Source organism: Populus euphratica, unplaced genomic scaffold, assembly GCF_000495115.2.
Source record: "Populus euphratica unplaced genomic scaffold, PopEup_1.0 scaffold56.1, whole genome shotgun sequence".
NCBI lineage: Eukaryota > Viridiplantae > Streptophyta > Magnoliopsida > Malpighiales > Salicaceae > Populus > Populus euphratica.
In genome coordinates this window covers 714,072-740,184 of record NW_011499930.1, presented here as the reverse complement: position 1 = coordinate 740,184, position 26,113 = coordinate 714,072, and the positions used below count along the sequence as shown (strand labels likewise).

The 26,113-nt window shown below is 30.6% G+C and overlaps 2 protein-coding genes and 1 long non-coding RNA gene across 8 annotated transcripts; 1 reads left to right on the top strand and 2 right to left on the bottom strand.

Annotated features, from left to right (window-relative positions):
• Positions 1-1,764: 1,764 nt before the first annotated feature.
• LOC105135988 (nucleobase-ascorbate transporter 2-like) lies at positions 1,765-5,775 on the top strand. Its single transcript, XM_011041115.1, has 13 exons — positions 1,765-2,189; positions 2,292-2,389; positions 2,635-2,811; positions 3,219-3,319; positions 3,427-3,502; positions 3,665-3,724; positions 3,967-4,151; positions 4,238-4,334; positions 4,409-4,554; positions 4,637-4,728; positions 4,823-4,900; positions 4,995-5,155; positions 5,306-5,775. The coding sequence occupies exons 1-13, from the start codon at positions 2,096-2,098 to the stop codon at positions 5,516-5,518; spliced, it is 1,578 nt and encodes a 525-aa protein (XP_011039417.1). The 5' UTR covers positions 1,765-2,095; the 3' UTR covers positions 5,519-5,775.
• A 1,928-nt stretch (positions 5,776-7,703) lies between these two features.
• On the bottom strand, positions 7,704-14,231 carry LOC105135986 (O-fucosyltransferase family protein). Of its 5 annotated transcripts, none has more exons than XM_011041113.1 (10): positions 14,079-14,231; positions 12,499-12,588; positions 12,312-12,408; positions 12,097-12,167; positions 10,403-10,491; positions 9,968-10,088; positions 9,729-9,872; positions 8,764-9,098; positions 8,431-8,671; positions 7,704-8,315 (listed from the first exon to the last, which is right to left on the bottom strand). In XM_011041113.1, exons 2-10 carry the CDS (start codon positions 12,541-12,543, stop codon positions 8,007-8,009), a joined length of 1,452 nt encoding a protein of 483 aa, XP_011039415.1. In that variant the 5' UTR covers positions 12,544-12,588; positions 14,079-14,231; the 3' UTR covers positions 7,704-8,006. The 5 variants fall into 5 exon arrangements, with proteins under 5 accessions (XP_011039415.1, XP_011039413.1, XP_011039411.1 ...); XM_011041111.1 differs by lacking the exon at positions 14,079-14,231 and adding an exon at positions 13,182-14,017 and having other exon boundaries at positions 10,025-10,088; XM_011041109.1 differs by lacking the exon at positions 14,079-14,231 and adding an exon at positions 13,182-14,015.
• A 2,632-nt stretch (positions 14,232-16,863) lies between these two features.
• Positions 16,864-18,070, bottom strand: LOC105135985 (uncharacterized). 2 transcript variants are annotated; one of them, XR_844289.1, is made up of 3 exons: positions 17,278-18,070; positions 16,986-17,190; positions 16,864-16,904 (listed from the first exon to the last, which is right to left on the bottom strand). It is a non-coding gene; the product is annotated as an uncharacterized LOC105135985 (long non-coding RNA). The 2 variants fall into 2 exon arrangements; XR_844290.1 differs by having other exon boundaries at positions 16,866-16,912; positions 17,013-17,190.
• Between the last annotated feature and the right edge of the window lie 8,043 nt (positions 18,071-26,113).

The window sequence follows — 26,113 nt, the reverse complement described above, 5'->3', positions numbered from 1 at the left end:
TTTTTTTAATTGTAATTTTTTGTTTTAGATCTTTGCTTATTTGTGCAATTTGTTTTTTATGGTTTTATCCTTCAACATTTGCTTTTGAGGTTTGGACTTTATAATTTTCTATTCATAGTGTTTTTTGATCTAATAACCTGGGTTACAAATTTAAAAGTTAACATGGATCGACATATTTTTTTGGCTTTTTTTTTTATTTCATTATTTATCTTTATTTTTTTAAAAAGTGACTTTATTTTTTTTTTAATTTTTTTCTATTAGGTTATCTTAATCTAATAACTTTAACCACAAGTTTTATAAGTTAACCTAGGTTAGCTTGCCCCTTGTTATCTAAACTACATATCTACCATACTAGTTTAGGTTAACTCGAGCTTTTGTTTTTTTTGTTTATTTTTTTATTCAATTTTATACTTTAGGTTTTCTTTTCAAGTTATCTTGATCTTTTTTTATATACAATTTTTGTTCGTTTATTATCATTTTCTATTTTTTATCATTTAATTAAAACATCCCTACTCTATTTATTTTTCTAATTTAACATTTTTTAATGGATTTTTTTGTTTTAATTTTTTTATATATATTTAATTTTTGAAAATATTATTCTAATTCATCAATAATTTTTTTATATAACCGAACTTTATTTTTAAAAATACTTTTCTCTATTCTAATTCATTTATGTTATCGTTTCCCTATATAAAAAATTAATTTTAATAGATAAACTCAATAAATATAATTAGATAAATATGTTGATTTGCATTTATTTTTTGATTTTTTTATTTCACTTTTATTTATCATTAATGATTTTTTCCCCATTAATTTACACAAATGATTATTGATTGATTTAATTACATGTTTGTCTCTGTTTTTTTATTTATATTTAAACTTTTTTTATGTAAAACAATGCAACAAAAAATCTAGCATATCTATTGTTAGTGGTTACACGTGTAAAATAACGAGTGATTTATAAAAAGGATTCAAATAAAATAAATATAGCTATGACTTTACTGTAAAGTAGGGCCCACCCACCACCATGTCATATATAATTCTTAATCTCGGGTTGCTTTTGGGTTGATAAAAGGCATTTGATGGAAAAAAAAAAAAAGATTTTGCTTTTGGGTTGACATGACCTGTCTTGAAATAAATCCACTACCAAACACTAAATATAGCAATTAAAGAATTAAAATAAAGTTTTGTTGATTTTTAAAATATTTTTATTTAAAAATATATTAAAATAATATATTTTATTTATAAAAATTTATTTTTAACATCAACATATAATATCAAAACAACTGAAAATTAAAAAAAATCAAAAACTTTTAATTGAACAAAAATAAAAGCGAAACCAAAAGTATAAACAAAGAACACTTGCTTGCATGTCATTTTACCATAATTAACTGAGAGAAAAATAAATACCAAATCTAGCTTCTTAGTTCTTACTATTTAAAGTATAAAGCAGACAAAGCAACCATTTCATAAATAAAATGGAGTGAGTACAAAAACATTGTGGCGTTACACGTCACATGACAGGAAGAGCCTTTACTTCTATTTGTTTAAGGTAATATATGTGCATGCACAAACACTATCTCCTTTTAATTTATTAGGAACAGAGAGGCAGACGGGCAACGGTAACATTCAGTTCGGCACTTCCTAAAGGGCACTTTAGGAAATATGAAAGAGGTTAACGGAAACTATTGGTTTTACCCCAGAAAAATTTGCAAAGCAAAGCATATAAATTATATAGGCATGAAACCTGTAGAAAGTAAGAAAGCAAGAAAGGCAAGATCAGTGGGCGGCAAGTACCATTTTTTCTCTCGATTTTGTACTCTGTCTTACCTTTCTATCTCTCTCTCTGCCCCGTTTTTGCTTCATCTTGCTTTTTCGTTCTTATTCAGTCAATCTAATTGCATTTCCTTCACTTTGCTTGCACTAGCTTGCTGTGCGAAGACTCCTGTGATCACTTGGGAGTCTCTCTCTTTCTTTCTCCCTAGCTAATCGTCTATCTATCATCATTTATTTAATTCATTTAGTAGATACCCTTTTTTTCAGTTTTGAGTTTAAGAAGTAAACCAAGAGTGGTTTTGAGGGTTGTAATTAAGCAATGGCTGCTGATCCAAAACCAGAAGAGATAAGTCACCCTCCAATGGACCAACTTCAAGGGTTAGAGTATTGTATTGATTCTAACCCATCTTGGGGTATGTCCATTTCTCTCCTTTCTTTTTTTCTTTTTTTCGAAACGTCAAGTCTTTTTAGTTCGTTTGAGTCCCTTTTTTCTAACTTGGTGTTTATGGAAGCAGGGGAGGCTGTAGCTTTGGGTTTTCAGCATTATATTTTGGCTTTAGGAACTGCTGTTATGATCCCTTCATTTCTTGTTCCTTTGATGGGTGGTAATCATGTGAGTCAATTTACACTACCACTTCCTCCTGATTTCTATATATCCAGTGATAAAATTTACACTACCACTTCCTCCTGCAGTCTATATATCCAGTGATAATGCTTTGGCCATATGGCCTGAAAGAAGATGCCAATTCTTTTTACTTCAAGTAGACTAGGCCAGTGAAGGTAAATTCTTATTTGTTTTGGGGCTAATATGATGCGTTTCAGGGTGATAAAGTGAGGGTGGTACATGATGTGTTTCAGGGTGATAAAGTGAGGGTGGTACAAACTCTACTTTTTGTTGAAGGGATCAACACACTTCTTCAAACACTGTTTGGGACACGCTTACCGACCGTAATCGGAGGATCTTATGCATTCATGGTCCCCATTATATCAATAATTCATGACCCTTCTTTGATGAGAATTCCTGATGACCATTTGGTTAGTCTAATTTAATTTTCTAGTCTTCTCTTACAGTTCTCAATTTTTTACCTTACAAGTTGAAAGTCCATTGTGAGAACTAAGAAGATCAAGAGGCCCTTGCAATTGGCTTTCTTATGTGTAAGGCTAAAGGCTGTGGACTATCCAAATTTTCCAAGTCCAAGTCAATCAAATCAGTGATATAAATTCAAATGTTACTCCTGTAGTAGCGCGAATAAGTGCAATATTTTTTTTTTGTTCCTGTAGTAGTTTGGAGGGAAGGAATTCTAACATGATCGATCACTCCAAGTCTATGTGTAACCAAAAGAAGTGTTGGATTGAGATGCTCCAATTACTCCTTGTTTAATGATTTATCATCATTATAATTATAGCAAAAACTAATGGACATAAATTCTGTATTTGTCTAGAGATTTCTTAGCACAATGAGAGCAGTCCAAGGTGCTCTAATAGTATCATCAAGCATACAAATAATTCTGGGGTACAGTCAGTTATGGGCCATTTCTTCCAGGTACCACTGCTTTATGAAAAGGGAATCCCAGACTCATAATCATGGAAACAAGCTTTAGCATTATATGTTTTTTTTTTTTGATTTATTGGTCTTATTTTTCCTTTCAGATTCTTCAGTCCACTTGGAATGGTTCCAGTCATTGCATTAGTAGGTTTTGGCCTGTTTGATAGAGGCTTCCCCGTGGTACAGTCACTACTTAAATTGCAATGACATTATTTTTACTTCAGCAGCGGATTTTGTGCATTTTTTCTGGAGTAATTCTTAGTTGTTTTCTACATTATGAACATCAGGAGTATCTTTCTGACTGTTATGCAATTCGTTTGTTCCTTTGTGAATCCGTTTCAGGCTGGACAGTGTGTAGAAATTGGCTTTCCCATGCTTATCCTATTCGTAATCTGCTCCCAGGTGTTAACAGCTAATCCTAATGTCAAAAACTTTTGTTATAGTTTGAACCTGTTGGCTTCACATACCAATACACATCACATGGTATAAAGAGACTAAAATCAATCACTCTTGGTGTTGTATATGCAAAATTATGGCATAAAGATACAATAATTAGTACATAGCTCAGGAACCAGCCTTCTTGTTCAGCGACTTCGAAAAAAAACACTAAATGTTTTTTGTTTTATATTGCTATGCTGGTGCAGTACTTGAAAAATTTTCAGACAAAACAAGTGCCGATACTGGAGCGGTTTGCTCTCCTTTTATCGATCACAGTGATATGGGCATATGCTCACCTCCTGACAGCCAGTGGTGCGTACAAACATCGTCCAGAAATTACCCAAAAAAACTGTCGAACTGATCAAGCGTACCTCATTTCTTCTGCTCCATGGTTGGTAACTGTGCTCTTTTCTTTGGATACATGTCAATTTGAAAATGTGATTCAAAACAATTTTAATACGAGAACAAACTATTCAGGATAAAGATCCCATATCCTCGTCAATGGGGTGCTCCCACCTTTGATGCCGGCCATTGTTTCGGAATGATGGCTGCTGTTTTTGTCTCACTGATTGAGGTAAGGGTACAAACTAGTTCGTCAATCTTATTCTATTTAGTTGGAGAAAGAGAGACTAATGCCTTCTCTAACAGTCAACTGGAGCATACAAAGCTGCGTCACGTCTAGCAAGCGCCACCCCACCTCCAGCTCATGTTCTTAGCCGTGGTATTGGCTGGCAGGGCATTGGGATCCTATTGGATGGATTATTTGGAACAATGACAGGCTCAACGGTCTCTGTGTAAGTAGCATAGTTTCATCATCACTCTCTTACAGTTCTCACTTTCTATGCAACTGGACTAATGTATGAAAAAAAACAACAGAGAAAACATTGGGCTGCTTGGAAGCACTCGTGTTGGAAGCCGCAGGGTTATTCAAATCTCAGCTGGGTTTATGATATTCTTCTCTGTATTAGGTAAGAAATACAGCCAAGTATGAAGTATATGCGCTTATTTGTAAAAAAAAACCCTGTCTGATAACTTGTATTAATCTTTTCCACCTTCTGTCAGGAAAATTTGGAGCTTTATTTGCGTCAATACCCTTCCCTATATTTGCTGCTGTCTACTGTGTGTTGTTCGGTCTTGTTGGTGAGTAAATGGGGCTTCTCATTTGTTACCATTGTCATTTTATCAAAGTTCTCATGATTTGTATCTTATTGTTACAATACTGCTCTTCTCATAGCTTCCGTGGGGCTGTCATTTTTGCAATTCACAAACATGAACTCAATGAGAAACCTTTTCATCACTGGCGTTGCCTTCTTTCTCGGCTTGTCTGTCCCTGAATACTTTAGAGAATATACCACCAAGGCCTATCATGGTCCCGCTCATACTAGAGCTGGATGGGTAAGTTCTATTATCCAGTATGAAAACAACTTCTTAGAACTCGTAGTATTCCATGACGAGTTAAAGCAGATGAATGCTAGTTCTTATAGCGTGCAGCCAACAATTACAGGGAAAACAACAACTTACCATAAGTTCTACTTTGATGTGCAGTTCAACGATTTCCTCAACACTATCTTCTTCTCATCCCCAACTGTTGCACTGATAGTCGCTGTTTTCTTAGACAACACACTTGACTACAAGGAAAGTGCCAGAGATAGGGGAATGCCATGGTGGGTTAAGTTTCGGACATTTAAAGGAGACAGCAGGAATGAGGAATTCTACACCCTTCCTTTCAACCTTGATCGTTTCTTCCCTCCATCTTGAGGTAACTTCAATTCCAAAGAAGGATGTTAGAGGAAAAACATCATTTCCAGTTCAAGGGGGGACCGGGGATTACAACAACTATAGCGAGGAGGAGTGAAACAAAGGATCCATTTGCTGGCAGAGAATGACTCCTCTGCTTTCTCTTCTCTCGTTTTCATTTGTTTTATGTGTTTGACTTGGGTAGGTCAGGTTTATTACAATAAATCTAATTCATTGTCCCTTGCATTCATCAGTTCAATTCATTATTTTATGATCCATATAGTGTGCTTTGAGAGAAAGTAATCACTTATCCTAAGCTAGTGTTTGGTATGCTGTACAATGATAAATAGGGTATGGTAATTTTTTCTTGAAATTGTTTAGAATATCTTTATACAGTATAAGAATTAATTTTTATCCTGTTCAAAGATGATGTCATGGCGAAGAAATTTTTGTAGTAAAAAGGGGCATGACATGTTTGTCTAATGCTTCATAAAAATATAATTATTATTATAATTTTAAAATTTAATTTATTAGGGATTGACTTGAGGTTAAACTTAGGTTATAAATTAGGTTGATCATTAACTCATATTAATTTTAGAATAAAAATAACTATATTATTATAGTTTTAAAATCTGACTCCAATAATTGACTTGGACTTGGGTAGGTTAGGTTTATTACAATAAATCTAATTCATTGTCCCTTGCATTAATCTTAGAATCAAAATAACTATATTATTATAATTTTAAAATCTGACTCCATAATTGACTTGAAATTGTTTAGAATATCTTTATACAGTATAAGAATTAATTTTTATCCTGTTCAAAGATGATGTCATGGCGAAGAAATTTTTGTAGTAAAAAGGGGCATGACATGTTTGTCTAATGCTTCATAAAAATATAATTATTATTATAATTTTAAAATTTAATTTATTAGGGATTGACTTGAGGTTAAACTTAGGTTATAAATTAGGTTGATCATTAACCCATATTAATCTTAGAATCAAAATAACTATATTATTATAATTTTAAAATCTGACTCTATAATTGACTTGGAGTTAGGCCTGATCCATCAAGTCCGGATCACAAGTTAGGTTGACCATTAATTCATTATAAGAATAAAAATGATTATTATCATAGTTTTAATTTAATGTTCAATTCAGAGGTTAACCCAAGGCCAAGTAAGTTGGGTTGACCATTAGCCCGAGTTAATCTTATGATAAAAATAGTTATATTATTATAGTTTTAAAACCTGACTTGATAGTTGACTTGGAGTTAGGCCTGATTCATCAAGTCCGGATCACAGAATAGGTTGATCATTAATTCAATATACGGATAAAAATAGTTATTATCATAGTTTTAATGCTTGATTCAGAGGTTAACTCAAGTCCAAGCTCGGGTCACGGGCCAAGTTGGCTATTGACCCAAGTTAATCTTAAGATAAAAATAATTATTATTATAATTTTAAAATTCGACTTAAGAATCGATTTGAGGTTAGCTAGGAGGATTTATGAACTAGGTCTAGATCATGATTTAAGTTAATTATTGACTTAGATTAATATAAAAAAAAATTATTATTATCATAGTTTTATGATCTAAGTAAGGGGTCAATCCGAAGCAAAAACTCATGTAATGAGTCAAGATAGTCAACCAGAGTTAATCCAAAATAACGTGAATAAAAATAATTATTATCATAATTTTAAACTTAACTCAAGAGTCATTCCAAGATAAAACCTAAGTTATTTGTTGGGAAATCAATCCAGGTTGACTTAAATTAAAAAATAATAATCAAACCAATCTCGTGTATCTATCTAATATTTATCAAATATAAAATAAAATAAATTATTCAGTCCAATCCAAAACACATCAAACAGAGAACATCCAGCCCAATCCAATTAATACTGTCTAGAAGACAAATTATTCAATCCAACCCCAAACACACCAAACATGGAACAAGACCGTTATTTATCCAGTCCAATCTGAGTAATACTGTCCAGCATTCCTAACACTACCTACGGGATTTGCTATTGTGTAGTTGCTGGTATTTCATTTGTAACCACTTTACGTTGATTGTTTTCTCACAGCAGTATTGCGCTCACGAGGAACAGGGGAGGGAGGGGTGGAGCAGCTGCTGCAAGTTGTGCTGTTTCAGAAATGACATAGAAACCTTCCAATTCAAATAGCAAAAAGAAAAGACAAGACCCCTATCATAATATTAGTATCAGGAATGCATATTATTGGATTGAACGTGTGTATTAATATACAAATGGAAAGAATCAAAGGAATTAGAGCCAAAGGGAAGAAAATTTACAACTACAACATACAGTTGTTTAAAGATTTGAACAAATGAATAATGATACAGCAGCCTATCAGCATTGTCATTTTCATTCCTGATGACATGATCAACAATTGAGGAGCCACGCCTTGATTGGGATGCCTACAGGGAATGCTTTTCTGGGCATATGCAAATCAAAACAACAGAGCGTTGAAAAATTCTTGCACCTGGGAACATGCTACTGGGTTTTACACATGCACTCTGGACATCTCGGTTGTCTATAAATACTTCGACCATAACCCCGTATCAAAACGCTCTGACCTTCCCCAATCATCTTTCTTACTCTATCTTCGAAACTATTCCAACCTATGGTGCTATTCTCTGACAAAATTGCTGCTAACCTTTTCTTGTTAGGCCGCAGGGTAGGGGCATGGCCACCACCATAGTAAGTGCGGAATCCAGATACTAGGGATGAGAGTTGGCTCCCAGAATCAGTCATGGCAAAGACATCTGCAGTTGCACAGGCGATAAAATCCAATGCTGCTAGCTGCAACCAAAACAGTTCTCTAAAATTTAAGTGAATAAATAGTTCCAAAACACTTAGCACGCAGAAATTTGCCAAGTATTTTCAAGTTGAACATGCCCAAAGAATAGTTGGATACCTGTGAAGAGAAATTCCGAAAAGGTGCAAGCTCACTAGGTGTCAGGAGAGTTTCCTTTGTGACTAAGTTGGGATAGAGGCTCGTAAATGAATGCATCCTAGAGTCCCCTCCATATATACGAGAACTAGCAAGATAAATGTAAGCTCCACGTTTGAATCCAAGACCAGCAAGTACAAGTGCGGCTTCTTCAGGTGTTAGTGGACATCTCCCTAAGTTTCTCAACTCTGATGAAGAGATGGGCCTGCAAACATAAGTGATGTGAAAGAGATGGATTCCAGATTAAGATTATCTAGAGGGAGTACGTATGAGTTAAAAAGCTGAAGAAATTCGTACTTGGAATGTTTCAAGCGTTCAATGAGCAGAGGGAAATGACTTTCTCTGTAGGCTTGGAGTTCCCTTTTCTCCTTCTCCCCTCCTCCAAAATCACACAAGGAGTAGGCAATCATATCAACTTCAAACCTCAAGTGTAAAGCAAGATATTTGGATGGACCTCTTTCTGAATCATGTTTTTTTGAGAGACTGCCAGGCAGAAACTCTCCAACAAGTTGTTTATCCAACATCCTCTGTGCAGTATCATACTCCCTTATCCTTCTGATCAACAGTGAACCAGCTTCTTGGATTTTTGGCACAAACTTCAACGCATGGAAGTTACATTTGCACCTTAATTTCTGGAGAATATTTCAATTATCACAAAGGCAATATAATAAACTATAAATGATGCTGCTTTCATATAAATGCAATAATGAAACTATAAACTATAAATGATGCAGCTTTCATATAAATGCAATAATGAAACTATAAATAATGCTTCTTTCATATAAACTGAATTACGATTGCTTTCATATAAATGAATACTTTCGTAGTAAGTGACTATGCGAGTAACTATCTGTCATGTATCTTCGAATGATTGCAGAATTTGTCTCTGATCTCCAGCATCATTTTCATTCGTGATGTGTGTGCCATAAAATGCCTCATGCCTCCTTCAGTTGTTGATGTAATCCATTTTCGAACGTTATAGATAGGTTACAACCAAGCAACATGCTTCAGAAAAAAAGACCAGCTATATCTTGTTAATTCAGTAGCGAAATCACTATTTGTATTGCATTGTTATTTTCTGGGTTTTCAGGTGCAAAGGTCAATGGTCACACTTGTGAAAAAACCTTGCCTAGAAGGTGAAGCGGTATCTCGGAATACTTAAAACACATCAAAGACATTGTGAGGAGATTCTTGTTTACATTGAGCTCTTTATGTCTAATAACTTTCCTGTAATATTTGAATCTCTAAGTAACGTCCTTTACCTGAAGTCTAGAAGGTAATGGATCAAATCCAAGCCGATTTCCGAATCCAAGAAGGTGGACAACTCCATTCTGCAGCAGGAGAGGAAGTACCTTTGTAAGGTAATCAATGGGCTTTGCCTCCTTCACAATGTCTGCATCAGTTATCTAACAAAAGCAAGATAAAAAAGAGATATAAGGTAATGCTCAGAAATAGCCGCTGCCTTCGTAGTAAGCATGTAGAATCCAAGAAGATCACACACTAGGCTACCGATTGCTTCAATATCTAACGACTTCAAATGAGAAGGAAGATCCTTTACGAGATTCACTTCATCCTTCATGACATTCACAAAGTACTCCTCTTGATAGATATCACCGAATTGGCTGCATTTCCATAAAGTGAAAGAGGTGAGATTTTTGCAGATAATACTGAATTGCCATGCTCAGCTCATGAAGAAGATAGAGATATAGATGTTTAAATATCATTGAATAACAACTTAGCTTCCCTTTGAAAATAATGTAAGCTAGCTTTTTACGAAAGAAAAGGTAGTTCATGAAGCAAACTGCATTTCAAACACAGAATAGACTAACAATCATCTTGTGAACAGATTGTTTGAACAGTGACCACATTCAGATATAACATGGAAAGAAGCCAGTAATACAGATTAGATGAAGCAATTTGTATGATAATATCAGACCTCGGATCCTTCCATACATTGCTGTAAAGAAATCTGGGAAGAACTAGGGTTGCATTAAGTAGAGATGCCAAGGCAACGGCATTGCATATCTGTAAAGAGTAACAATAGTGTCACTGAAATATGTAATGGGAATTCTGATACCAAGGACTGACTTTAAAAGCTTCAAGAAGCACAAATCAGAAAGATATAACTATATTAAGCTAAGTTTATCAAGATTCAAATATTAAAAGTTCCTTCTAAAAGACTTCAATGCAGTGCTATAACTTGTACTCAATTTAGAAAAAAGGCTAGATGCATTGTCCAGATTTTGATAACTAATTTACAAGGATTAAGAACAACAACTATGTAAGATTTAAAAAATCATCTTAATAATTGCTCATTACAGACAATTTGTTATGGTATTTCCTCTCCATGGATGACTAAAACACTAGATACGATTCATCAGTTCCCTCTTAACTACTGGAGAATTTGAAGGTAAATCCGACATCGTATGATACCCATACACGCACAAGTTCCACATCATTTCAAAGGCATGCTTTAGGTTCCTCCATGAACACTTTCCAACCTTTAGATATCTACAAGTTCCGCTCTTCTAATACGTGAAAGTCCAGGAGAAAAAAAGTTAAATCCCCTGATGGAACTTGTAACTCATTTTCCCAGTACTAAAACCCAAGACCTATTCATGGTGTTGCAATTTACAAGACCTTTTATATGTTTCAAAAATGGAGACAGAAAAGAAAAAAAAGCGAGCTATTTTATCCTCATAAATCATATTCATTGCACCAAACTTCACGTGGATTTAGACTTGATGTGAGCCATCACCAAAATGAGATTTTTCACTGGATAAGGAATCCATTATCTGAACCTACATGTGGATATACCTCTAATGTGAGCCAGTCACCCAAAGATGAGATTTCCTATCCAATGAGGTATAATTTTTTAGAAAAGGTTGCAACCAAGTACGAGGAATATGCAAGAGACTATCTTCATCTTTGCTTGCGCTGGAGAAAACATCTGCTAACTTTTTAACATTTACTACGCTTTCCTGTATTCTCATTGATTCTAAGACCATACCTACAAAGATACAAAAATATTCGAATAATTTTTATTTTCCTTTCCTATTTTTTCTCTAGAAGTCATTCTCCCCAGTATGTATTCAAATTGTTTCAGTTGTTTCAGGGAAATTGCGAATTAACTCTGTAGCAGTGGCTAAACCATGGCACATTGTGGCGAGAATCTAAAACTGCAATAATGTTTATTTGCCTTACAAATCTAATCAAACTGTTTCAGCATATATATGCCTATTGATCTCTGATTTTGTTCATTGTTTTTCTCTGTCTGCTTCACCAATTTGTCAAACGAAGACAATAATGAATTGTAGATCGTGTGATGCTTGCATGAAAATACAACTCCAGGATCAGGGAAGCTTAGTAAAAACCTTAATGGTCATTTTATCATGAAGAATGTAAGCAGGGAGTACTTCATAAGCAAATACATAATGCTAAATGATTAGGAATCCTGCCATAAATAACTGCAATCCATGCAGGACTCTACAGTGAGATAAAAATCATCATGGACATAAATCTTAAGTCTGAAAACAAATTGAGATGCATCAACCAATGAAATAAGACACTTCACAAAGTAAATTATTAAAACAACATGAACATAGGTGTGTGAAAGGTTTAGACACTTACAGCTACTCTTTGTTGATTGAGACCACCATTTGCACTGACCATTATGTATCCATTGCTTTTGTCAGGTTGCCCTGTCTCCACAAATTATACTTAATTATGGTACTTCTGGTCATTTAATTTCCCAGATTTTATACTGTCAGTCTGTCACTCACTTTGATCATACCAAACACTGCTTTCACACACACATGAACACAAAAAAGAAACGATTTTCATACCTAATTTCTCTGATTCTTTTCTGTCTGCACATGGTTTCCATAAAGATGCCTTCCATGGTTCCTCCCAGAAATTTGAGGGCTCTTGCTTTAACTCTTTCTAAAGCAGAGGAGGTTTGAGGTTTATGACATTATATTTCAAAAACTCATCTAACATGAATTTGTTGAATATAAAAATTTGGAAGCAAACCTCTGCTAGGGCACTGCAAGCCAAGTTTTGGAGACGACCATACATCTGGACTGGTGGTTCTTCTTCATTGGCATAGGCAGTTCTACCTCCCTTTACATTCAAGAAATACCAATTAATTAGCATCCTTTAGGTAACTGTCTCAAACACTTGACCTCTTAACTTACGGAAATTTTCATGTTGGGAGCTAGAAAAGAAAACTTGTGCCATATCGTATGCAATGCAGACAGAGAACTAACTAAAAATACATAAATCTTTCAGATTTAATGATAGACTACGAAATTTTGTCCTTATAAAGAATGTCCAGAAAGAAAAATGAAAAATAAAAGGTTCACGGTCCATTATGTGATGGAAGAAGCCATGGCGATGGGTGCAATTATATAATCATTAAAAAAAAAAATTCCTTGCATGACTTGAACATTACCACTCGTCCCAGTCTCCCCAGCTATGTTAACTGATAGCATAATTGGAATGTCAATGCAATGAATTGTATGTTGTAAACTGTGAATGATCATGAGTAGAGTTGTATAGACCACATTAAGTGAAGTAATTGGTTAATTACTGCTGTAAATGATGAAAACAGCTCGGGTGAACAGATTTCCAACACCGTCATTGTTCAAATCCTCAAGTTACTTGAAAATGCAGTGTGTTAGTTACCTCAATGCTATAAGAACACAGCATCATACCTTAAGATCACTTGATGTCCTTGAGGGTGAACTATTTTGAAGATTTATCGAATCAAAAAGTGACACCATGAAAGAATCAAGCAGGAAAAGAGACCCCATCAATGCAAACATAAAAACAATTGACTTAACATGCTTACGGAACCACAAATTCCTTTTCCCAACATAAACTGCCTTACAAGAACCAAGCTTTCCATACTCATAATTCAAATCATGAAGCAAGGCAACTTTTGTTTTCCAATTATTGTCCCCTCCTGACAATCTCCTCCCAAGGATAGGATCACTACCAGGCAAGCATTCTGAGCTTCTTGTGTGATAATCTTTCACATTCACCACGTCGGGACGTGGACTTCTCGGGGATCCTTGCCTCCCCATTATAGCATCACCTCTCTCAAATCTCAATAAAGCTTAACTAGTTAGAGTAATAACAAGATGCCACCACAATGTGTGACACGCACAGCACGACTAAGAAATCTAATTTTCTTGATAATTGACCAATTAAGAGAAAATCACTTCTCAAGCAACCATTACAAGAAACCTGAGCAACCTACGTTCACATCGATATCAATGTTGAAAAATATAAAATTCTATTGTCATGAAACTGCAAGTATGCAAAGTATAAATCGTTTTCAAGACGACAACTACAAGAAACCCTCTCTACGCCTGCATCCCTCTATCTCTTAACAATGACCCACCAACGCATTAGATGAAATAAACAAAGTTCAAGTTCGGTGGCGCATTGAAATCGTGAACTAGAAATTAAATTTGAGATCGATGAAACAAGAACATCCAAAAATAAATTAAAAGCGAAGCCAAGGAGTTGGTGACAGTGGTTATATGTATCCATGGATGAGTGAGATATAAGAGCTGAAACTCAGCTACACTTTCCAAACCAATTACCTTGTAAACGAAGATTCATATCTGCAACAGCTACTTGCCACCAAACCCAACTACAGCAGCAGCAGCACATTCTCTTGGAGCTTTTTCCTGTCTTTGTGCAGATACAAAGAAGAAGAAGAAGAAGAAGAAGAGATAGAATCATACGTGGGGGTGCAAAATGAAAGTTGCAAGGTTTGGTCAATTTGGCGGATGCTATATCAAATTCATAACTAACGGTAGAGGAAATCGTCGGGAAATACAGTTTATAATTAAAATTATAACTAACTTTTTAAAAAATATTGACTCTCTTGTAAGAAAAACCTGATTGTACATTAACTTGATAAATACTTTAATTGTTAAGTTAATTTATATGATCTCACTTTTATAAAATTATCGAGTGTAATCACCAGAGTTTTTAAATCTGGCTTGCTTGTCAACCCGCGTCATCAGATTTTGATTTAGTTGTTGGGGTTAATTTTAATATTTTTAAAAAATAAAAATAATATTATTTTAATAAAAATAAAAAATAAAAAATAAAAAACAATAATTTATAACTAAGTTTGTAAAGATTTTACTAAAGATAACAGGATTAACTCGTCAAATTACTCTTAAATTTTACTTTTTATTTTTTTAAATCTAACCTGATTTTAGCTCTCAATCAATTAGATTTCAAGCCAACCCATCAAATCAGACTGGATTTCAAATATTTTTTTTTTTTATTTTCATGCCATAAATCCATTAGGTTAATTGTTTTTGTAAAGAGAAATGTAAAAAAAAAAAAGACAGAATAAAGATTTTTTATTTATCTTTTCAATGTTAAAAAATATTTAATATATTTTTAAGATAATGAATATTAAATTAACATATACAACTAATTTAATAGCCTAATAAAACTTGATGATTTGCATTCAAGGTACTATTCAAGGTACTATTATAATAATCAATGATTATGTAACTCAAATATATCTTAATATGATGAATTTAAATTCTAGATTTGGAAGAAAAATTAAAGAATTAAAAAAATTAAAACACTAAAAATAAAGTGAGAAAAAAAATAAAAAAATCTAAAAAATATACAAGGTTAAAATTATCCACCCTATCTTTTTATAATAAATTTAGAAAGATAAAAAATTAAAGAATTAATTCTCATCATGATCAATTATTGATTAGCCATCATAAATCAAGAATTAAATTTAGAATAATCAAGAGTTCTTTAAATGAAAAGGCTAAGGGTTTTTTGAGATTAATTTTTTATTTACCTTTAATTTGTTTAATTAAAAAAAAATTTCTAACACTATCCAATTGAGATAACTACCAAAATATTTATATTACTATTAAAAATGTCATAAAGTCACAATTTAATGAAATAACCTTTTGTCCAATAATTCTTAAATCATTTATTTCTTTTCAATAAAATAATATATTGGGATTCTTATCAAAGAAAAATAAATAATTGAAGTACAATATATTTTAAAACAACAAACTTTCTCACGTGAAACAAACACATTACACATGCATTATTATCATTGTATTAAAATCATCTTGTAAGAAGGAATAAAGTGAGTTTCATTTTATTTATTTATTTGTTTGTTTGATAAGTCAAAAATGATATTTTTAAAATGAAGGTGTTGTTTGGTAATTAACTGTTTTTGTAAAAAATAAATGTTGAAATTCAATACCAAAAAATAAATAAAATCGAAGTGACAACCATTGTTTTATCTTCATAAGCCCGAGCCTTTTGTCCAATAATTCTTAAATCATTTATTTCTTTTCAATAAAATAATATATAAAAAAAAAAAAAAGAAGATCGACAATGCCACAAGGAGGTTTTTATTACTATTATTATTATTATTTTAATTTTATTATTTAATATTAAATTTTTATTTAATTATTTTAATTTTTTAATCTTATTCTTCAATATTTGTTTAATTTTAAATTTTTTTATAATTTATTTTAATTTTTTATAAGTGAAATTATTACAATTTCAAACAAAATTCATAGTATTTGATTTGTACTTAATTTTATGAACATTTATTTCTATTATTATATAACTAAATAAAAAATAATTCTAAAAAATAAAATTATTAAATTTAACAGAGTCCATGATCTAAATTATGAGTTTGATATGTTAAGTTGTAAAGTCCGAATTTATTTAATAAATTATTATCTTAATATTAAAAAAATATCATTTTAATTTTTTAAATCAAATTATATTTTTTATCAGTTGTTTAAATTATTTTTGAATTTATAAAATTAACTAAGTTATATTAATTTTTATATAATTTAATTTTAAATTTATATTAAATAAAAAATAAACCGATAAATTTAAAAATTAACTCATTAAATCAAGTTTAATAATAATATTAAAACTCATTAAATCGAGTTTAATAATAATATTAAATAATTTAAAAAAGAAAACTTTATACTCAATTTTTTTCAATCCTATTCGTAGGTTAGCGCAGCCCGATAAAAAAAAAACCTTTATGCTCAATTTTTTTTTAATCCTATTCGTAGGTTAGCGCAGCCCGATAAATCAAACAGAAAAGGGTAAACACGCAAGAAGAGCTTTACTAGTACAAAACATCATCATAAGAAAATACATGTATACCTTCATGGATGCAGAGAGATTGAAAATGACTTCTTCTTTCAAGAGCAGAAAAGGATAACAAATTGGATTATTTTGTTTTTTCTCATTTACCAGGGAAGACAACATTAAAAGTGTTTAAATTATTTAATTATCATATTAGTAGAATTAATGTTTGTAAACTTAAATCTCATATAATAGTTGACCTATAGGTTCGGTCAGTATTTTAAATCCGGATCATATTGGATTTTGGACTGCAAACACTATAATCCTATGTTCATGAACGAATTGATGTTAGATTGACCAGTCCTGTTCATGTTTGCCACGTCCATTCATCACATCACCTATGATCGCACTAAAGGAAGGACAACATCAGAAGCACTTCCGGCGAGGACAACATCAGAAGCACTTCCGGCTGCATTAGCAACGCAGGTCCATTATCGACTACCACTAGAGCAGGGGACACCATTAACACCATCCCCTATCATTCCATATGCGAGCTTACTCATCAGCAGCCTGGTAACAATCCATATTTGTATTCCGTTGAAACTAAAACAAAACAAGAGATGTTTAGACGAGGAAACATCAAGGAAAAAAAGGTGGACTCTGAAGAATAGTAATTCAACAATCTTTTACTTATTCTCAACACCACTTGTGATCATGAATTCTACAGAAGAAGAAAAATTAAGGAGTATGAAAATGCTTACGCGCCATGATAAGGACAAGAATACAGAGCTGGTGCATTTTAAAAGTAACATCAGAAAGTTGAATCAGCTCATCTGCAGCGGTGGCTGCGCCGTTGGAAGCTTCTTTGTCTTGGCCGAGCAGTGCAGAGGAAGATACGTGTATGTTCTCTTTCCAGTCTCTTGCCAGTTAGCTTGGCAATTACGAGCTGATATCTTGGACATTGAAACAATGAAATAATAAATCTTACAGCAAGAAATTACTTCAACAAAACCACATTTGTTTTGCTTGAGAACCAGTTGGTTCCCTGATCATCAACAGTTCGATTGATAGGGCAGAACAATCATCAGAGTGTACATATCATCTAGGTGATATGCTACGAAACATGGTCGAGCTTATGCTTCAACAAGCTTGTCCTTGATATGGAGGAGCGAATCGAGCACACTCTCAACTTGATGTCAGGGATAGTGCTGCAGTCAGCAGCCCCTCAAGATGCTCTCCAGAAACTTGTCCTTGATCTTCTTCATTCTTTGAAGGGCATCTTGAATGTTGATCGTCATGTCAGGTGAATCTTCACAGCTTTCTTGGGCCAACCTCATGACAGAGGAGGATATACGTTGTTCTTTGGATTCAATATTTCTAGGTTCTGTGTTTATCATATTGGAATCCATGATTTCTAAGGCAGGGTGCGTAACAAAAATCCTACCGTATGAAGACCTCTAGAAGTGTCAAATAAACTTTTTCGTTAAATACATGGCTTAATTTTTTTATCCAATCGTGCTGAAAGTTTGTTAAACCATTCTATCAGCCTTGTTCCCGTAAAGGTTAAGAAAACAACTTCATCCAAGTTCCGGACCTTACAGGCTAAATGACTACAATGTTTTTTATATATATTTAAATAACCTTACAGGCTACTTTTCATTGAAAATCATTGATAAATTTTTCAGAAAATATCAAAGTTTGCTCTCTATTTCTCTATAATTTTGGGATGTAACCTTAAGAGTTTAAGAACCTACTTTTATTCATGTTGCATGCCACGCCATTGGCATCAAAGTAAATTGGCATTTTTTACGGAAGTAGATGATAGCAACAACCCATTCCTCGATGCTAAAGGCAGCGCAAGGAACCCAATTGCGGAAGCTAGGTCGTTTAGAGCAAACAATGGTAGCAATGTTGAATAGATTGGAACATCTAGTTCAACTAATGAGAGACAAACAAAAATCATGACGAGAAAAGAGACGTACTCGAAGATTTATCTCTGGGCAAACCAAACCCCAAATCTATCCCTACAAACCTAAATATGCATGATGTTGATATAGACAATAGTGTTTACCATAGATAAAGCATTAGAGACTTAACTCACAATCAACCTTTATATAGATGTATTTTTTAGTTCGATGAGATTCCTTTCTATTAAGTAAAATTTTCTAAAAATAGATTTATTAATTGATTGTCAGAGTTGGAAACTTACTTTTATTTAAACAAGATTTTTTTGTTATAACATGGACTTTTTTATAATACTAAAGAATAATATTTTGAAGTTCTAGAATATACAACTAAAACTAGTAAGCTTTTAATTTCATTGTAAGATTCTATAATGATTAGATAAATAATTAAATTATAATTATTTCTTTTTTTAACCTTCTTAAGTAACAAGAAAAAATATAAACAAGATGTCATCTTTTTAAAGTAAACGATTTATATGTCATAATAATGATAACAACACTATTACAAACATTAGGCTATTTATAGATAATTCATCTACTAATAGTGAAGAGGAAGTCAAGGAAACTCCTAAATTAATATCATATACTAATTCTTAAAGTCTTGAAGCACTATAAGAAAATGAAGATCCATTAAGTTATACAATCTTGAAAAAAGAATTAAAATAGAATAATCAAATACCATCATCTACATTGCTCTCCAAGTAAAAGGATCGTACTAAAATCATGATTTAAAGTATTGAAAAGTATCCATCATCTACATTGCTCTCCAGGTAAAAGGATCGTGAGACTGAAATCATGATTTAAAGTATTGAAAAGTATGTTTAAAAAGTAGAAATACTAATATATCCATAATAGTATTCCTTACCAAAGACAATAAAAAATACATACTTGCATAGCAAACATACAAATACAAATGAGTGGGGAAGTCTAAAATAAGCTTTAGAAAATTAACATGGAGGTCTTGAGTTTAGTGGTGACCCAATGAAAATTTTAGAAGTGAAATGATGTTAATAATACAGTGAGAGAACTTTTAGATATTTTTCAGGGTGTAGTGGACTTGTTATATTCAAAGTATATATTTTTTTTGAAGGTTAAAGTTTAATTTTTAATAATTAACTCGAATCCAATGAAAATTTTAGAAGTGAAATGATATTGATAATACAGTGAGAGAACTTTTAGATGTTTTTTAGGGTGCAGTGGACTTGTTATATTCAAAGTATATAATTTTTTTTGAAAAGTAAAGTTTAATTTTTAATAATTAACTCGAGGTTAAATTTTTTACAAGTAAAAAGAAATGACACGGGATATATAACAAAAATTCTAGAACATGAAGAAGTCTGAAAGTGTCAAGTGAGTTTTCAAATAACAATTAGACTAAAAATTACATTGAATCGATCTAAAAATTTTCTACATTATTCTAAAAGACATGTTACTTATAAAAATAAAAAACAAACTTCACCTATATATGGTAATATGCCCAAATTAAACCTAGAAGTTACTATTTAAGTTTTTTTTTTATTTGGATTATTTTTTCTATTTAGATTAGTATTTTAAATTTAATTAGAATTTTACGAATTAATATGTTTTTCTTGTATTGAAATAGCCTTATAGGCTATTTTTTGTTGAAGATTATTGAATAACAAACATTTTAGAAAATATCATAGTTTTCTCTAATTTCTTAATAGTTTGGGCTATAATCTTAGGGGATAAAAAACCCTAGTTTTTATTCATGTTATACACTGCATCAAATTATAGTTGAAATTGAGTTATAAATCCAAACCCAATTCTTTAAACTCATTTCTTAATTGAACATTTCATTAATGGCTTGAGAATGTTTCCATATACGTAATTTTGTAACAAAAAACATCCCTTTTAGTTGACATTATTCCTTGTGATCTATACTTTGCATATCTCAAGACATGTATAATCTCATCCTTAATTAGTTATTCAAATTAATCAAAGTATTTAATATTTCAAAGAACATGAAAAACCAAATAAAATACAAAGCAACTTCACCTGGTGTTATATATCCAATTATAACTAGTGTAGTTGTTTGTTTCCTTGATACACTCTCACCTAAGAGCTTTACAATGCCAAAGTCACCTAAATAAATGACAATATGTATAATCATATTGTCATTCATTTAGACACTGTTAGGTTTCAAGTCACAATAAACCATAAATATACCATAAATATAGGATGATTATAGTATAGATATTCCATAAAAAATACATATATAATCATATTGTCATTCATTTAGACATTGTTAGGTTTCAAGTCACCGTAAACCATAAATATAGGATGACTATAGTATAGATATTCCATAAAAAATACAATGTTTTATAAAATGTTCAATCACCGTAGGATATCCTTGCAACAATTGTGAGAATACAACAACATCTTAAGGCTTCCATTGGGCATGTAATCTACTAAAGTTTTGAAATCAATGTTGGTAAAGCTGCTGATAATATTGATGAGATTTATGACAAATACTTCATTTACTTCACATTCTAAATCAAAGCTTTTGAATGTTTCTTTTAGTTGCGGGTTGAAGCCTTTATGGCCATAGCCATACCATTAGAAAGGTTTCCTTTATATATTGAACCAAAACTAGCTTCACCATGTAGGTTATTTTTGTCAAATCCACCAATTACTTACATAATTTCATGATATGAAATCCAACTATATATTGGTAATTTAGGGAATAAACTAGCTTAAGTGGAAATTATCTCATCTTTCCTTCACCACCTTGTTATTAGTATTTTTGTTATGTAGTTAATCAATTGGTTATATATATTTATTATTAATAAATATATTTATTATTTTTAATATTAATTTATATTTTATTAATTAATCAAATATTTCATTAATGAATCTAAAGTAAACATAAAGTCTTTGGAACAAAAATGTTTTGAAAAAAAATTATAAAATTAAAATAATTATGAGATTTTTATTGTATCAAAATATTGTTCCTAAATGTTCCTAATTGATATTCTATTAATATTAAATATTAATTAGAGTTATTAAAACTGATACATATTATATTTTTTTTCTTTATGAAAAAGAACAATTGTTCTTATAAGCTAAGGTACGAGAAATACTTGGAACTAATATTTATGAGCTTGTCAGATTATATGAACATTGAACCAACCCATATAAATATTTTATATAGAGAGATCACTTGTATTTTTAGAAAGGTTCATATAATAGTTGTGTAAATGATCCTTTGTTATTTTATATAGAGAATGTCATGCTTTAATTCTGACTATATATTGTCCTAATCAAAGGTAACTAATGAAAACAATATTAGGTATAGCATAAATTATATTAAGATAATTATATTATTAAGAGATAATTTATTACCCTATATGAATTAGAAAAAACATTTTACATGTTCTCAAGTAGTATTGATTGTGAAATTCTTACACAATGTGAAATAAAATTTGAAAAGAATTTCAAATTTTATTTAAATAATCGATGACTATAGTGTTGAAAACAACCATAATTTAACAGAGCAGACATATTACATGTCATAATGTCTAAATAAAAAAATTCTTAATAAAGGAATAATAATTACACTGAGAAATTTCTAATTGAAAGGTTATTAAAAAAAAATCACTTATGACTTTTCTAATATTTTGAGGTTCATGAAATTTTACTAAGCAGTGCACTTAATCTTAAAATATAGATCAATTAATTGTTAAATTAATAATAAATGAAATTATTTAAAATATTTAATTTGAGGCCCTGTTTATTTGCTGGAAGTAGTTTTTTTTAAAATAAATTTCTAAAAAGTGAATTATTTTCTGATGTTTGCAAATGTCATGAAAAATAAATTGAAAAATATTTTTCAATATTTGGTTGTGTTATGAAAAATTAGTTGGAAAATAGCTTATTAATTTTTTATTTTTTTTCAAGTTTATTAAAATAATAAGGAACAAATCTTACAAATTAAAAAATTAAATGAGAATTAAATTGAAAAACATCTAATTTCATAAATTATCTCAAATAAAATAATAAAAATAAAAATAATAGAGATAAATATAACAAATAAAACATTGAAAGATGATGAAATTAAAATAATTATAATTATAATTTCATAAATTATTTCAAATAAAATAAGTAACAATCAAAAGAATAAAAACCAAATTTGATAGATAAAAAAATTCAATTGAAAAAATAGTAAGAGAAAAGCAAATAACAATCATAAAAATAAGGACCAAAGTTAATATAAAAATCAAATTAAATAAAATTTTAAGAGATGAAGTTAAAAAAAAAGATTCAAACAAAATATATATCAATCAAAAGTTTGAGGATCAAATTTGATATAATTAGCAAATAATATGATATTTCTAGTTTTTTCATAACTTCTGAAAAGTGTTTTCCACCAAAAATAAAAAGAAAACACTTTCTTGAAAATCAAGCCAAATTTTTCTTTAATTGAAAAGTATTTCCCATTGACTAAGTTTTCTAATAATAAATAAACACAGAAAAGATTGAAAAGTGATTTCTAGAAAACCACTTTTTAGGCAAACAAACATTCCTTGAGATTATTATTTATGTTTAGGCGAACTTATTAAGAACCTAATAGATCACGCACACTAAAAACCATTAATTAGAAACTAAACTCGGATAATTAATCAAGTGTGACTTAATTGTAAATAAGTTTTAAAAATTGACTATAATGTAATTTATACATGGAATTACAATTCTAAACTTAAAAAAATAAATTAAAGACTTGATTGTATAAATTTTTAAATTTTTCCTGAAACAATACATATAATATTATTCAATGGGCAAATTGATATTTTATCATTTATCGAGATATTAGTTTTTTTCCTAAAAATAAAATGTTATACCTTATATTTGTAGTAAGAGTTGTATAGATGTTACAGAACATATAAAGAAACATTCAAAACACAAAATAGAAAAAGTTAGCACTCAAAGGCATAATAATCTCTTTCTCATCAAAAAGGTTTTAAAAGATTTCTCACTAGTGGTTCTTATGTTTTCTATTGGAGGCTAGACACTTGAATGACTTGTGGTTTGTGATAATTTAGCATTAAAGAAGTTGATTAAACCTCAAAAGAAGATCTAATTTTTAGGTAATCTTCATGAAAATCATAAGCGATCCTAAATTGTTTAACAAAATTCTTAAGGCTCCTAAAAAATTTAAAATTTATCATTTCTATTATGTGTATATGTTTTAAAAAAACCCAACATTATCAACACAAATACAAATGCTTAAAGAAATTTTATCAAAGGAATTAATGACAAATATACATGTACTAATTACCAAAAATATATATATCATTATCAGTAGAAATGAGGGTATATATGTGAGTCAATTTAATAGAAAATAAATGATCATTAAAGTAAAAAAAACCCTCGCACATTCATATTATAGGGCTTGTGAGATTTATCATTTATATTATTTTTTTACTTTCCATATGCAAGCATGCTTAGCACTCTTTATCTACTTTTCTCCAAGAAATATTATTTACATACTAGTTATATCTACCTCTTCTATATTTATAAAATTAACTCCACCATTTTCATCCTTCTTATTTAACCTTGGATGATAATATAACTTATAAGGAGTATATCCACTAATCACTTGAATCAAACCTCTAAGATTATTTTTTTTATTATTCTCTTAGGAACAACAAATAATTTCATATTTGAGTCCTGTATTTGACTTTACGAATATAAAGGTTTATATGCATTTAAAATTTATCATTTTCAACTAAATAATAATAATAATACCCAGCTTGGGAGGTATTATTGTACCTATAACTGTTTCAAATTAAAGGATAGGTTAACCCCTATACTAGAGGTTGTTTTTGTTTCACTTGTTGTATGAGATAAGAGTTTGCTTTGTTTATTTTTCTCTTTCATATATTTTTTCTCCATATGTGTAATGAAATTATATGGTTTTTTCATCATAGAAAGTAAAATATTTTTTAATTTATGGTTGTTTTTATTAAACTTGTGCTGAGACAACACAAATTTTATTAGATTTATGCATTTTATTTTTATGATATAAAATTACTCGTTTTAATGAAATTCTTTTAACTCGCTTTCTTATATAGATGTTGCCTTTGGCCAAAATCTTTCAGGCATGGGTCATATAATCTTCCTTATAATTCACAAGTCCTCTATTTTTTTTCTCCAATATTAAACTTTGGATTTACAATATCATTAAGTATTGCATAATACTCATTAAAAGATTTATCTTCCAACATTCTTATCTTCTTAAATCTTGATGTTAGCATTTGTAATTTAGAGTTTTTTAGTATCTTAATTCCCTCGTGAGCAACTTCAAAAATATCCCAAACTTTCTTAGCAATTTCACGTATAAAGATTATTTTAAATTCATCATAAGACACTGTATGAACATAGCATTTAGGCCTTTATCATTCCATTTACAATCAATGGATTTTTCTTTGGTCCAATTGCTGAAAGGAGTTCCAGGCTTGGTACTTCCATACTCAACTGAGTGTCAAGCTTTCTTGCCTAGTGATTTGAGAAAAAGCTTTTATCCTCACCTTCCAGCAGGCATAATTTTCACTATTGAATTGTAGTGGTGAAGTTCATGTTGACATATTTAATAGGAAAAATAGATCAGACTCTAAAATAAGTGAAAATACTTTGATTCCACTTGATAGTCTCATTTTGTTTCTTCTTTGTTAAGAAGCAATCTACTAATTCTTTACAAACATTAATCAGTAATTAAATAAATATAAGTGCAGAAAACTTAAATGAACAAGTTTTTTGGTTACAAAGTGAAAACCTTTGGAAGAATTTTTTAAAAGATAAAAAGACATTTTATGGCAAATAAGCCTGGGATAACAATTTCACTAGTTTAAAAGATCATAAAAGGAGTATTGTATACTACAAAACCTTGATATTTATAATATTTTACTTGTTAAGACAAACACTCCATTTTATTTTTTATCACAATAGCTTGCTAGAACACCTAACAATCTTAAAATTGTTGTCATCCTAACTAGAATATTCAGTTGCTAACAATTAACACATGAACTCCTTATAGGACTCTACAAGCTCTCTAACTCTTTAGTGAACAATTCTTCTTAAAAATTTTATTTACACTCCACTCGTGTGTCAATAGTATATATGGCAAAACTTTGTGTAACTCTTTAGTTGGTTGGGTATTCTTGCTTTACTACAAGTATTGTTTTTAATTTTTAAAATGTTTGTAATTGTCCTGCCTTATATAAATATCTATGTAACTAGGATAAAAATATTTAATAAACATTATCTTCAAATTTTTTAGTCTCTTATGTTCTTAACAGACTACTAACATGTTTCACAAAAATACTTCTTTGATAGTTATTTTTGAATAACTTGTATTCATTTTCTTTTGATAAAACTTACATGAACTTTCTATATAAGGATAATTACAAAAATAATCACGCTACATCCTCTAAAATAAACTTGACTAACATATTATTTAATTTGAATGAACTAATAATCTAAACAAGTCCATTTTCATCAACACAAATAATCATTCAACAATAAAAAAAAAAACAATCATTTTG

Coding starts and splice junctions, on each gene's coding strand:
- LOC105135988 (XM_011041115.1), top strand. CDS start 2,096: ATGGCTGCTGATCCAAAACCAGAAGAGATAAGTCACCCTCCAATGGAC. Junction 3,503..3,664: donor TTGATAGAGGCTTCCCCGTG/GTACAGTCACTA, acceptor AATCCGTTTCAG/GCTGGACAGTGTGTAGAAAT. Junction 4,152..4,237: donor CTCATTTCTTCTGCTCCATG/GTTGGTAACTGT, acceptor CAAACTATTCAG/GATAAAGATCCCATATCCTC.
- LOC105135986 (XM_011041109.1), bottom strand. CDS start 13,553: ATGGGGAGGCAAGGATCCCCGAGAAGTCCACGTCCCGACGTGGTGAAT. Junction 12,409..12,498: donor CTTGCAGTGCCCTAGCAGAG/GTTTGCTTCCAA, acceptor CCTCTGCTTTAG/AAAGAGTTAAAGCAAGAGCC. Junction 9,873..9,967: donor TTGAAGCAATCGGTAGCCTA/GTGTGTGATCTT, acceptor TGCTTTTGTTAG/ATAACTGATGCAGACATTGT.